This window comes from Mytilus galloprovincialis, chromosome 8, assembly GCF_965363235.1.
Source record: "Mytilus galloprovincialis chromosome 8, xbMytGall1.hap1.1, whole genome shotgun sequence".
Taxonomy (NCBI): domain Eukaryota; kingdom Metazoa; phylum Mollusca; class Bivalvia; order Mytilida; family Mytilidae; genus Mytilus; species Mytilus galloprovincialis.
The window spans coordinates 8133114-8148187 of NC_134845.1; the positions used below are offsets into that span (position 1 = coordinate 8133114).

The window sequence follows — 15074 nt, forward strand, 5'->3', positions numbered from 1 at the left end:
CCCAGAAAATCAAATGGTTGCTGCCTTAAGTTAGATTTTTGAGGCTGCTATCTTATTGTTTGTATTCTCAGATTTTCTTGCGATCATATTGTCATGATGTACCCTTTTCTGTCCGTTAAAAGCCAAAGCTTTTAAAATCAAAAATAAGTCTTCGATGTGATCGCAATAGCGACATTAACATCAGTTTGTGAATGTATTGATTTTCTTTTATGTGTATCTGGGAACAGTATAGGCCATGTTCCTGTGTGTATGCAGTAAAAAAAGATGAAAAATAATCACAATATTATATTTATTTCCGCTTTTTAACTTTACGGTAACACATTTATAATAAACATGTACAAAAAATAGAAAATAAAATCTATCCTTATAGATTGAGCATTACATAAAAAGATAGATCACAACAAAAACTACTTCCATACTGTTCCATATTTTTCTCAAACCCAACCTTCTCACTTCCCATTCTTTCATTCGATCCGGGCACTCATTCACACACTATAGTCTCGCTTTCAAACCGGAACTGGTAATGTAAAGTAACCTCATGTCCAAAAGGACCCGTATGATATGAAAGCGCGATATGAAATGGAATTGACATGAATTGTCTGACATTAAAAATCGTTTGTGTCAAAATGTTTATTTGGATTTCTTAAGTAAACATGATATGATGATCTTCATTATTTCAACTTGGCACCAGTGCAGGCAGTCAAAATTGACAAAATGTCAGACTTGCGAAAAAAAAAAATACTACATATTTTAAAAAGTGAAATACTATAGAGCAGCTGTAACAATAACAATATCACATGAGATCAACAACAAATAAAATATTAAATCAAGTCAACTTTCTAACATAGACCCTAACTTGAAACGAGTCTTTAAAAATGTCTTGACTAAACGTCCTATGAGGACTACTAACAAATGAGTTCACACTCCAGAATCGTTCGCTGTTCAAATACTGGCCAATGGAATGACGTTTCACGGTAAAACGTCTGACTAAAAATGATAGTCCTTTCCTCTTTCTCAACCTTTGCACCAAAAGTAGCATGCAGAAGTTCGACAAACTGACGGCTTTCAAACAAGTCTGTTGTCAAATGAGTATGAGCAGTGTTAAGATGCTAGTCGCAAACTAATTCGCTCTAGTTTCACCAAAAAGATGTCGACAAAGCCAACCTGGGTGGGTTCACTTCTTTGGTTCATGTCTCTTCATATGAAGAGCCAAGTGGTCAGATCTGGCAAAACATCTATCGCAGACCTTACACTTGAAGGGTTTAGCACCTGTATGTTTTCGTATGTGTCTAGTTAACTCATCTGACCGAGCAAATCTCCACTGACAGCTTGGAAAATGGCAAGTATAAGGCTTCTCTCCTGAAAACATAAAATAACAAACCATTAGACTCTAGTTAAGTACATGTAGGGTTTTAGGTAGCCAAAAATTTAGATTAACTCCATAGTAAAGAATACATGTATAAGGCACTGAATATGAACTGTCAAAATAATCAGTATTTTCATCTTAATGGTGCAAATGAACTTTTTATGAAGATTTTTTTAAAATGATTTGATCATGTGATATGTGCATGCATACACTAATAACTCCATTTATTCACCAAACTGTATATTTACCTGTATGAATTCTTTGATGCGCCTTTAAATGAGAACTCTTCGTGTAAGCTTTTCTACATCCTGAAAAAGTAATGATTAAAAAATAAAACATTTGTTTGGTTGCCGGAAATAAACTATTTACAATGTTTTAAATTATAACACTTACCTAACTTGTCAATATATAAGCTTTTACAAAATATTAAACAAAAGCAATAATTTTCTATTTCAATTGAAACCTGAGGGCAGTTTTCTCCTGTCAAATGTACTATTTAATTTGATATACAAACATAAAGGTTCCCAACACCGTGTGTGTCGATGTTATTGATCTTTTAGACAAATATAAAATCTGGTGTTATTCACCTAGGCTATCTAATCGTCATATGATGTTTTCTTTATTGATATACGATACTAGTAAATGACAAAAACACTCTTTTCTCCTCTAGTAAATAAAATGTAATTCAAACTTTTAATTTCATGTAAATAAAATTTACCTGGGAATTCACAGAAATGGATTCTTCTTTTCTCTAACTCTGGGTTGTTTTTTCTGTTGTATTTGATAGTAGAACACCCAGGGTGTGTCTGTTGATATTTACGGGGCTTGTCTTCGTCTCTTGTTGATACTGAGAGTGGAATGGGGGTAAAGGCTAATGGCATTGATGTCATAGGTGTACGAGACTGTGGCCTAACGAATCCTGGATACGGCGGTGGTGGTGTTCTTCTGAGAGACTGTTCTTGACTAGGACTGCCTGGCTGCGAGTTTGGAGGAGTTGGCGGTAGAAACACTGGAACACAGTGTGGTGGGGTCTGAGTTGGAGTATAGGATTTAGCTGTTGTCAAACTTTTATTTAAGCTGGCTTGTGGAACATACTGAACGCCAGATACGGGCGAAGTCATCACAACGTTTTGCTGACGAGAAACTTGAAGACTGTTTGGTCTAGAATTTACAGGGCTATTCATGGACCTGTCAATAGCACAACTTGACGTTATCGGTTCTGGCTTAATAGTCAAATTTTCAAAACTTGAACTTCTTGCGTTTTCAAACTGGCATGAAGATTTGTACGATGGGTCTGGCTGTTCAATTTTAACCCGTTGTAAATCACACTCGCTGCCGCTGTCAGATTCGGAATAATTTTCAATGTCAATACTGTCTCTTATATCCTCCCATAGAGAATCAACTGTTTTCTTAGATTGGTCCTGTAAACAATGTTCAGAAAGAGTCGGAAACTGAGACATTATTCCGTTTCCTCCCATCACTGTCGCAGTCATGTCAAAATAACTACCTTCTGGTTTACTACCTAGAGTACCATCGTGTACGTTGTTTAATTTGGTCTTTTTCAGTGGTGATTGGCCGAAGTAATCGTCGATTAACGAAGAACTTTCTCGTCTCTCATGAGATTTCCCTTGAAGAATACTTGTCTTCATGTAAGACATATCTCTGTTTGCATACAGCATGTTCATGCGTTGTTTTGCGGTGAGCAGTTCGGGAGCATTCTTGTCATCCTGAAAGAACTCGTCCACAAGTGACGAGCTCTCCCGGCGAGGCTTCTTGTCTGAATAGCCGTCTAAGGATGCAAAAAAGTTATCCAGATCTTTTGCCTAAAAGGATTTAAAAATACTATTACAGAAAAGATATTGATACGTTTATTCATTGGTTTAAAAATCTATGGTTTATTTATTCATGTACGCAAGTATACGTTAAAAATCAATAAGAAATAAAAATCCACGTGATATTGTTCAGGCAATATACACTTTGTAATGGTTTAAAAGACGGTTTTTCCAATGTGAGATTATAGATTTCAGCTATCTTACGAGATAAAATCTGATGAAACTCGTTTCTCGGTTGAAGTTAATCAATACATAGTTGTACGCCTACGCGCAGACTACCGCGACGAATTTATGAATGAATCTAGTGTAAAAACAAGTTATGAATGGTAAGGTCACAATAAATTGTCAATGGAAATTAGTTCGGTGCGTAATTTGTCATGTGTAAAATTATATAGAAATTTGTTAATAAGCTGTAAACAGTAATATGATACTAAACATATTATACGAGGTATTATTTCAGAATAACTAGTATTGATCCTTTTCTTGGTTAACCAAGCGTTGCTTGGTATTTCAAATATGTGTATTCCATATCGTTATCATATGACTGCTTAAAGCAATTTATTTCACGAAAGGTATTTTATCTTTACGGTTTATTAATGATAAAATTTACAGTGTAATGGTGTGACCTGTCACATGTACTGTAAATATCGGTCATCATAAGAGGAAATTGCGACTTAAAGTTACCAACTTAAGTCAAACATGTCGCTAAATATTAACACATATTCATGTCACTAGCCTGTTCACTGTAAGCATATAAATCTATATTTCCCTTCTGCGTTGCTTTATTCACAACTAAAGTCCATAGCTAAGCAAATAACATACGTACAACTGATCGTTGAATATGTGTGATTAGAAAAAAAATTAAAAAAATAAATAATTAAATTCACAAATAAATAAAAGACTTTAACTTACATTAAATTGAGGTGGTGGGACTATATCGCTTGGCGGTAAGAAACAGTCGTCTTGGTCTGGTACGATCTGATCATCAAAAAATTCTTGTTGACCTGTCAAATCTAAGTCCACTGTAGCCATCGGAGTAACACCAAAATTGTAAATATTTTCCAATATATCTAAATCAAATAAAATCACTGTATAATGTATTGTATTTTAAAATGTTGGAATAAATCCTCAGAATATATCACTGTTACGTATTCCTTCGCAGTTTTATGAATGAAGGGATCAATAGTCTGATTCAAGTATTATCACATTTACTCAACCAATCAAAAAGTAGTAAGGCGGAGTTCTTCCTTATAAGGAATCTTGACCTTGGACGTTGTTTGTTAAATGGCAAAATTCCAAATCAAGTTATAAACTGCAAATATTGCCGTGTCTTTTAGTACAAATTAAATTAAAATATCGAAACTAACAACTATATAACTGAAGAACACTACTGTTTAATTTGATCACAATCACGACTATTTGAAAGCTTTTATTTTATGATTTTTTACACGAGTGCGCAATGACTAAATACACAACCATGTTTAGTACGTCACAATCGTGACGTATACAAATGGTACAAAGTTCAAATAAACAAGTAAATAGCTTCTCGAACTTTTTTTTTTATTGTTTTATATTATTCAATTTCAACAAACATGTTTTTAAGTCCAAAATTATCACTCTTTGATCAACGTCCTTGTTCCAAAAAAATAACGCATAATTAAGTATCGCAGTACATTTTGAAAATACGTGTTGTTTTTAATGCCAATTTTACCACGGGGATTACTAAAAGTTTGTGTATACATCGAAGAATAAAGCAGATGTGATAAGATTAAACAGTAATCAATCACTCTTACAACATTCAAATTATCTTTGATGACGATATCGCCACAGTGGTTATCACTTAATTTAAGTTCATTTTCCAACGGTCAGAGGTACAGATATCTCTGGGTTTTCCCTCTAAAAACGGCAAAATCTCGTTCAACATTTATTGTAATTTCCTAATGATAATATATTCTGCTTCACTGAACTATTTTGGAAGATATTTTTATTTCTTTTTTAAAATCATTCCTCTATATTAATTATGTCTGTGAAATTAAACAAACTTTTGAAAAATCATAAAAAACGGTACTGTACTACCCGTATTGTTTTTCAATTTTATTTTTTTTTCTGATATACGCTATTCCTCTTCTATATACAGAAGACTATGATTGTTAGACGTTAAAACGCTTTTAGAGCATATTGAATTGAAAAATTAAGTAAACATAATAAATAATAACATACGTTTTAAAGTATACCGGTATTTAACATGTGTCCGATTCGTAAATAACAGCACTTTCATGCACGGTCTGTATTCTTATAAATATATGGCTGTAAATCATTACTGACAAAGAAAATATACATGGACAAAGTAAAACTATGATCTTGCCGCTAAAAGTCACGTATATATATATATATATATATATATATAAATTTAATTATGTTCTTCAGTTTAGCAACTTGAGATTGTAATGTCAAGACATTCGGCATAACATGTGGCTTTCTGATTCACTTGCTATGCTATCTCTCATAAACAAAAACATACATCCAAACTTTTTATTTTATATTTTAACTGTTCAATAACAACACGAAAAGTTCATATGGAAAAATTTTATGGTATTTTAAGCTTTTAAAAAATATTTAAACCCTCAATAACAGCTTGACGGATTAAATATTAAATGTAAAAATGCTTACCCATATAATCAGGCTGACCGATTTATGCAATAAATGTCAACGTACTTTAATTTTTTCGTTATATACCTGTACTGATAGATAGATGTGCTAAATTGATATATGAAGGATACATGTATCCCGCTCAACCTGGCGAGTAAATCATGTACATGTATCTGGCAAAGGAATAACATATTGACGATTACATACAGATGAACATGAAAATGTGTGTTATGTATGCACGTGTCCAATATGTCAAGTGTTAATAGGGTGGTGTCGTCTGGCTCGCCGTAGATTTATAGTTTCTGTGACCACTATTAGATGTCAACCTGACTGTTTTTACTGGGCTATGTAATTATATTTACTTCTTCTTTTAAAGTTATGTAAAAATCACGACACGATGGGGAAATTAATAAAAATAGAAATTGGAAAATAGAGATAGTAAATGGTTTTACTAATACAATCATCTTTGATGTATAAGTGCAGTTGATTCGTGTTTATTTTGTAGGAGGCACGAAAGTTGACCAAAATGACACAGAATGAAAATAATCACAATGTGTTGTTTAAATCTGAAATATATTGAAAATAATAAACAAGTAAAGGGCGAAAAAAATTACCATGAAAATTTAAAATATAGCGACACGCTTTTCAACAGCAACTAAAACCAAAAAAATACACACACACGCACAGCACAACTAGCCCTACCCTGTCGAGAGAAATAGTAAATGTCCCAGCGCAAGCAACAACGAAAAATAAACAAAACACACAGGGACATAACAAACCCTAACATGCTGACAAAAATAATATATGCCCCCAGCTCCAGTTACAACAAACTAAAATCACAAACAGAGATACAGCAAACCCTACTTGCTAACAGGAACAATTCATGCCCAGCTACAGCAGCAACGAAAAACAAATAAAAAACCTCACGGAGGCACAACCAACCCTATCTTGCTGACATAAATAAAATATGCCCTAGCGCTAGAAACAACATACAAATAACACACACAGAGACACAATAAACCCTACTTTGCTGAGAGAAATAATAAACACCCCAAGCAGCGTCACCAACAACAAAAAATAAAACCAAACGAACAAGTCAACAAAACCAAAACAAAAAAACAGGGTAATGTAGAGACAAGACTAGTTTTGTTGAACATAACAAAAACTGTTAGGCTGACCGTGATAGTGTTAATAGAGACTTGTTGCTTGTTTGTCTATTGAACTAGTAAACTAAAAGCGAGGTCATATTACCTTTACTCAGGTTTAATTGACACCGGGTATATGGCTTGGACAGTATATAATACTGTCACATATGGTGTTGTTCTCAGCAAAAAAGTACTCTGAGAATTTATTGTCGTATTAAAGTGGGGTAAAAAAATATGTTAAGTTTACTGATCAATGTTATATGTATAGTAAATTACTCAGACAAACATTTTTGGCTGTTTGAAAATGGCATTTTTTTGTTTGATTGTGCTCCTTGTTTGGTTTAATGCTTTTAAATGTGTTCTACAATTGGAATTCAAAACTCAGTTTCCTGTTTGTTGGTGTACAAAACACAAGAAAAACTCATACACTATCATGGTTAAAAGGGAGATAATTCAGATCAGTTTTAAAATAAGATGATTAGATTTAGCTCCCTTTGTCTGTAATCCCTTTCAATTCATTTATATTCTGGAATAGTTTTCTTAATTGAAACGAACACATGGAACAACGAAGTATTAAACAAGTAAACTTTGTTACAGATTTCATTTCAACAATTTGGTTCAGTTTCTTGTATGTTGGAATTTCCTAGCACTTCCCATACGGTATTATGATTATAGCAACCTTAAACAAAAGGGAACATATAAACCTGTGCACAGATAAATGAACAAGGGTAACATCATATAAATAACACATAGCTGAGAGGGTGATAGAGCAGATTGTTACCCCGATAAAACATTGTCAACCGCGGCGAAGCCAAGCCGGTTGACAATGCTTTTTCGAGGGGTACCAAATATGCTCTGTGTACAGATAAATGAATAAGGGTAATATATAAATAACACATAGCTGAGAGGGTGATAGAGCAGATTGTTACCCCGATAAAACATTGTCAAACGCGGCGAAGCCAAGGTTGACAATGCTTTTTCGAGGGGTAACAAATATGCTCTATCACCCTCTCAGCTATGTGTTATTTAATTTATTATACTGAATGTCCTATATATCATTATGGTCTTTTACATTTTAATTTTATTTTAAAAGTAAAAAGTATTTTCTATGACGTCAAGTACATAAGAACGTTACGGGTATAAGAAACAAACAACAAAAGATGTTTTATTTTTTTATTTTGACCGTCAAATAATAAAATCTGAGCCACAACGTAGAACATAAGCATTGTATTTAATTACTTGATGCAAATTCTATTCATTGTCCTTCATATTATCGATTTTGATTGGTCTGGACGAGAGGATAACATTAAAAAGAATTGGCACCCGCTCTGCCATGTGATAGGTATAGATTATTACATGGCATTTTTCATATCAGACCCTTTATCGGCCCAAGGTTATGATATTAGCCCAAGAGCCGCAGGCTCGAGGGCTAATATCATGAACGAGGGCCGATAAAGGGTCTGATATGAAAAATGACATGTAATTATCTTTTTATCATATACTTCAGCAGAAGAAATACAGACAAGAACTATTAAAATTTAATTTTGTTTATCTTTGCATTTTCAGATAATATTTACAGACAACCAAAAAAAAATCTTATTAATAACTTTAATTGTTTTTATTGCATACTATTACAAGCATTCATTGATCTTTTCGCAATAAGTATTGTGTTCTTCAATAATATTGTCAACTCATTTATGTCTTTCAAAACAAGTTTAACTTAATTCATTTTTGCTCCTCAACCATTTTTGGAAAAGTCTTATCACTTGCCGTTTTCCGCGTTCTGTTGTCGTTTTCATACAAATTTCCGGAAATGCACGAAGTTGCATGTGATAAACGTCACGGAAATTAACGGAAAGGCATGTGATAACATACCGGAAGCAGTCAATAAAGGCACCTTTATCAGCCCGCTATTGAAATTCCAAGGAATCTGATCAATAAACCTAGTAATCCTTTCATAGCCTTATGATATTTTCAAATGTTATTGAACTGTAAAATTTAAGTAATATTTTATACAAGTATATGATAAAGTAAATTAACACCCTCGTATTAGCCAATCAAAATATGGCATTTTAACGTGAAGTATAATAATATTATTGATTAAAAGGATAATCATCATCAAAGTTTTAAAAGATAACATTAAATCATCATAATAGTAACTTATAGTCTAAGCACAGATCTGAGAATACTTGCAGTTATTTAAGGAATGACTGTAATATTTTTTCTGTCTATGAAGAAATAACATTAAAAATGTGGTGCACACTGAATAACGCGCGTAGCGGGTTATTTAACAGTGTGCACCACATTTTTAATGTTATTTCGAATAGACAGAAAAAATATTACAGTAATTTCTTATAATTTAATTCTAAATTCCATTTTAAACCGTAGAAAACCATGAAAAAACGTTGATCACGTTACGGTCACATGACTAAATTATGTCTATGGGCTCATAACAAAATAACGTCAGCCAATCAGAAGACGCGTTACATCCAAAATTAAATTATATACTGATATACAGATAGTTCAACGACTAATAAAACAAAATCATGTCAATCAATCACTACTCATCCAATATCCAATAGATTTAGTGCAAATATGTCATTAAAAGCCAGACAAAAAAAAAAAAAAAAAAAAACAACAACAACATGACCTTGGACAAAGCCGAAATAAAAGCATCAATAGATTGCAGTACCGTGAAGGTGCGTATATTGTTTTGAGTGGAAACTGGGTGTGATTATATCAAAAACTAAGATTGTAATTTTTTCAAAGAGAAAGTTTAATAAGAATGTTACTTTTAAACTATGTAATGAAATTATTGAAATTAAAGATTCATATGTTTATCTTGGTCTGCTGTTTAATAACAACGGAAACTTCTTTCAAGCTCGAAAAAAAAAACTGGAAGACCAAGCTCAAAAAAGCACTTATGCCCTTTACGAGAAGATACAAAATATCTCACTCCCGATTGATCATTTGATGCATTGGTGGTTCCTATTTTGACCTATTCATCGGAAATATTGGGGTTTGAAAATAAAACAATACTAAAAATTACATCTTCAGTTTTGTAAGCGCATTTTTGGGGTGCGGTCATCTACCCCAAATTTTATGGTGTATGGAGAACTTGGAAGATTTCCACTTGAACTGCAGATCAAGTTAAAATGGTATGTTTTGGCACAAGCTTGCAACAAATGATAAAAAATTATCGGGTAAACTGTATAAGTAACTTTGGTACATGCATGAGCATGAAGGTTATAATTTCAAATGGTTTAACTATGTAAAATCTGTGTTTAATGATTGTGGCTTTTGTGAAATATATAACATTCCGGAGCAATTAAGTTGATTATAATTATAAGAAATTTTTGAAAATTAATGTAAGACCAGTTTATTCAAAAATGGTTCTCTGATATAAACAACTCATCAAAGGGGGGGGGGGGTAGGAGTTTATTTACACTTTAAAGAAGAGTTTTGCTTCCATATCTGTTAAAATTAAGGCGGGGTTATTGAGTAAATATATGTAAATTAAGGGTATGTAATACAAAGCTTCCCATTGAAACAGTAAGATAGGGAAATGTACCGCGAAATGAGAGAATTTGTCCACTTTGTAAAGCTGATCTTGGCGATGTGTACCACTATATATGTATATGTACCAATTGCGAAGTTTAGGATTTAATGAGGGAGTTTTATACTTCCATATTAATTAAAATGTCCAAATGTTAAAAAAGTACTGGGCATGCTTAAATATTGTAATAATAATGTGCTGTCTAAGCTGTCAATTTTTATTCAAAAGGTAGACAAGATGTTTGTCTGATTTAAAATTACAATAAACAAAGATTTATCTCTGAAGATGTATAATTTAAAAATGTATACTGTATGTATTATGAACTATGTATACTGGATGTATTATGAACTATGTATACTGTATGCATTATAAACTATATGTATACTGTATGTATTATGAACTATATGGTAATTTATATTGTGTATATGCTCCTGTTACGCAAGAACAAAACTACAACAAGAAAAAAAAAAAAACACATAACAAAATTAATGGAATTAGAAGTACACATACAATTGACAGTCTGTGCAGAGAAGCATAGTTGCAAGCTTTAACTATTAAGCCAATAGCGAGTAAGATTTATATGTGGACTGAACCTTGAAATTTATTTGCTATGTTAACAATATTGGAAGAGCCGAAGATTAGCAGCATGCAAAAGTAAATGTAGTTCAGTATCCTTCAACGATACCTAAATGTGATCTACCAGCATCACGATGTGTGCAACATGTGGAGCATTCTCTTCTTAATTAACCCTTCCTGAGCACCTGAAATCTTCTCAGTTGTGTTTCGTGTTGCCAAGTCTTTAGTTTTCTAGATGTTTTGTTTTTTTAAACTTGTTTTATTTTTTTATATTTTCGTTTTTTCCTGTGTTTTATTTTGCCAAGGTGTTATCAGTTTGTCAAGGTGTTATGAGTTTGAATGTCCATTATGAGTTTGAATGTCGATTTGGTATCTTCCGCTTCTTAACGGATATTTTTCCGATAACAAGAATTTTGATTCCTCTTTTTTTTTTTTTTACAGTAATCTATTTTGAGAAATGTTTTGTTGGTACCATAAGGGACAGAGGGGAGGGTATGTTTGATGACCTCAGAAGGATATAGGTCAGTATTTGACAGATATAACTTTACACAAAACAAATAAAGTATACAAACAGTTTAAACATGGATAATACAAAATTATCACGGTTATGAACAAATGAGGATCCAGGATTTTGAAAAAGGGTCCAAACTAGGTGACGGTCGGAATGGGAGATATAAAAGTTCTATGTATTACCTATGTATATATTTAGCTCTATAAAGAAGCTTCGTCTTTAATTTGTTAAACACCATCATTTCAGACACGTATATGCGTATAACTGAAGACAAATACAATTCGGCTTAATACTAAATGAACTTAATTGATACTTTTCTCACCCGGCAACCGTTCAAAACCATCAAGAGATATCAAAATCTTTGATATAAATATTTCTGAGATTTAAATTACATAAAATAAAGCCTGAGATGTGGTGTGATTTAAGCAACCTTTGTTCATACTAAAAAAACTCATATAGTATATATATAATAAGATATAAAAAGCCCTGGCATGACATTTGAAATGTGACAAAATTCAAACGAAAATAACTTTAAAAGAAACGGAGCATACATGTATATAAGCCAGGGACATCCCATTCTTATTTAACAAACATGTACTCTATGATACACGTTTAAATGGGTTAATTTTGACAAGAGTACATGTCATGCCTGAGATTTAATTATCAGATAAATATCGAACTAAAATATAATAAAAAAATTAAAAATGAACAATTTCAATTACGCATTCGGAGGTAATAAGATATCCCCTACGTAGAACTTCAACCGCAACTGAACCACACATGGCCAATAAAAAGTGCAAATTTATATTGCATGTTAAAATCTTATCAACAAAATACACCTGTAAACTACCTGTAAACAAATAAGTTTTTAACAATAACCGACGTTATAAACATGTAACACGATGATATACTGACGTCACGTGTGGTATACTTTTGACTTAAAATAAACAACCGATGCTACATATCGAAAAAGATTTAACAGTGAGGGAGAACGGACAAACTTTAGATTTATTCAATAGCAAACTGATCTAGAGCCAAATTAGTCAAATTACAATTCTATATTGCCATTCTTAGCATAGAAAATACAAATTTAGCCTTGTTAAAAGGTCAATGTATCAAATTCATACAATAGGAGTCGATTAATTTGGTTTCGTGTCATTTACCTTGCCTGAAATATAGGACACACTGCGGCATTGTTATTCCATGACCAAACTGACCGAGTAAAAGTGCAAGGTTCATGCATAGGCGGATCCAGGGGGGGGGGGGGGGGGCTGGGTGCCCCCTTTCGTGGGAAAAAATTGGTTGATTATATAGGGAATCATTGAAGCATGACTGGAGCGCCCCCCCCCCCTTTTAGGTCAGTCAGCGGCCCCCCTTAGGAAAAGTTCTGGATCCGCCACTGTGACATGACACTGAAATATATAATAATTGCCCCCTTCTGTCACTGTCCAACAATCTACCTGCATGCCCGACACAGAAATATATAATAATTGCCCCCTTCCGTCACTGTCCAACAATTTACCTGCATGCCCGACACAGAAATATATAATAATTGCCCCCTTCCGTCACTGTCCAACAATCTACCAGCCCGACACAGAAATGTATAATAAATTATTGCCCCCTTCCGTCACTGTCCAACAATCATGGCTACCTGCCCGACACAGAAATATATAATAATTGCCCCTTCCGTCACTGTCCAAACGTGAATCACAGAAATATATAATAATTTCCCCCTTCCGCAAAATGTCCAACAATCTACCAGCCCGACACCAGAAATAAATGATAATTGCTCCCTTCCGCCAATGTCCAACAATCTACCTGCCCGATTCAGAAATATATATAATACTAGAACACACCCGTGATATCACGGGTCCGTGACTGAATTAAAGTATATAACTATGCGCAAGCCTTATTTTAGTATTAGTATTGTCATCTGTTAAAGTCATGCCGATTATAAGATACACAGTTTTTCTCTGCTTTCAAGTCTTTCTGTTTGAACCCGTCGAACTGGAACTTATCAATTATTGGTAATATTAATTATTTGGAAAACAAAAGGTCCTGGAGTATTGTCCTATATAAGTTATAAGTAAAGTTGAATTCTTTGCTTCGCTGTTTAAGTCATGCCCACTAACAAATTGAAAACTGTACTTATACGCCTTATTTTTAGTCCAGATTTTTAGTATTCGTATTGTTATCTTAGAAAGTCTAACTGATTAAAATACTACAATAGGTAACAATTTGACAATTTAGTAGTGTCAACCCTGTGGTTATGACCCGTGTATATAGCATATTAATCCTGAATATAACGTTTGATGGTGCGCCTGTCAGATGCGGAACGTACAGATAAGGTAATGGTAACAGGTGAATATACTATTGGTATCGGTAGCGGACTCGACCCGGAACTTCTTCATTATTGGCAATATTAATTACGTGGAAAACAAAAGGGCCTGGAGTGGTGTAATTTTTAATCTGCACCTTTGTACTATATTAGTTATATATAAAGTTGAATTCTGTGATTCGTCGTTTTTACGTGATGACGGCTGACAAATTGGACCTCGTAATTTTAGTATTATAGAATTGCCCCCTTCCGCCAATGTTCAACAATCTAACTGCCCGACACAGACATATATGATAATTGCCCCCTTCCGCCAATGTCCAACAATCTACCTGCCTGACACCGTGATTGTTTATCGAAATAAATTAAGAAAGTAGCGCTACGAACCAACTCGTTCCGTATCTCGTACCTTTTATTTTTCAACTGAATGCATAGATAAGATACTTTTATTCCAATTCAAGGGTACACCTTTAAATTCAGTTACTCATGACACATTTAGTGTTTTAATTAGAATCCGCATTTAGTGTGGAGTTAATTAATAAATTGCTTCTTTTCATTGCTGATCTGGGGATATACATCAATTAGTCATTGTCCCTTCAGTCTCTGAATAGTTTACTGTATAATACCATTATTCATCCCATATTTTGTTTCGTTTATCCGTCCAATTTATAATTTGCCATTGCTTCAAGTCAGTGTGTGGTACCAGAGATGTATTATATGTCTCTGGTGGTACTATATTATTTTTAGTCACAGTACACCAAATAAGCAATAGGCAATATAGGCAATAGTTTATTTTTCGGCTAACACATAGAATGGCATAAAAAAACACGTAAGAAAATTTACAGTATTTTATAATTCTATTGGTGTGACATTTATAAAACGTCTGCATGTTCAGAAGTCAACTATCTTTCTTACATAGATCCGTACGAGTAACGATACATGTACACAATAATTACGTACGTTTTATTGTGGACTGAAAACGTTCTTCGGTTACCGGTATTTGGTTGTACCACGTTTGACTCTTCACTTTAAAAACCACGTAATTGAAAATCAGCGGGTAATTTTCACGTGTTAAAATTCTTTTATCTTTAAAAAAGCTCTGAG

The 15074-nt window shown here is 33.4% G+C and overlaps 1 protein-coding gene across 1 annotated transcript; it reads right to left on the minus strand.

Moving 5' to 3' along the window:
• Positions 1-275: 275 nt before the first annotated feature.
• On the minus strand, positions 276-4633 carry LOC143084984 (uncharacterized). Its single transcript, XM_076261100.1, has 4 exons — positions 4111-4633; positions 2085-3189; positions 1615-1674; positions 276-1359 (listed from the first exon to the last, which is right to left on the minus strand). The coding sequence occupies exons 1-4, from the start codon at positions 4228-4230 to the stop codon at positions 1175-1177; spliced, it is 1470 nt and encodes a 489-aa protein (XP_076117215.1). The 5' UTR covers positions 4231-4633; the 3' UTR covers positions 276-1174.
• Positions 4634-15074: the final 10441 nt, after the last annotated feature.

What these genes read in the sequence shown, in the direction of transcription:
- LOC143084984 (XM_076261100.1), bottom strand. Translation starts at nt 4,230, where the DNA reads ATGGCTACAGTGGACTTAGATTTGACAGGTCAACAAGAATTTTTTGAT. An exon ending in TCCCACCACCTCAATTTAAT is followed by an intron (nt 3,190 to 4,110) that starts GTAAGTTAAAGT and finishes AAATCCTTTTAG; the next exon opens with GCAAAAGATCTGGATAACTT. An exon ending in CCATTTCTGTGAATTCCCAG is followed by an intron (nt 1,675 to 2,084) that starts GTAAATTTTATT and finishes TTACTTTTTCAG; the next exon opens with GATGTAGAAAAGCTTACACG.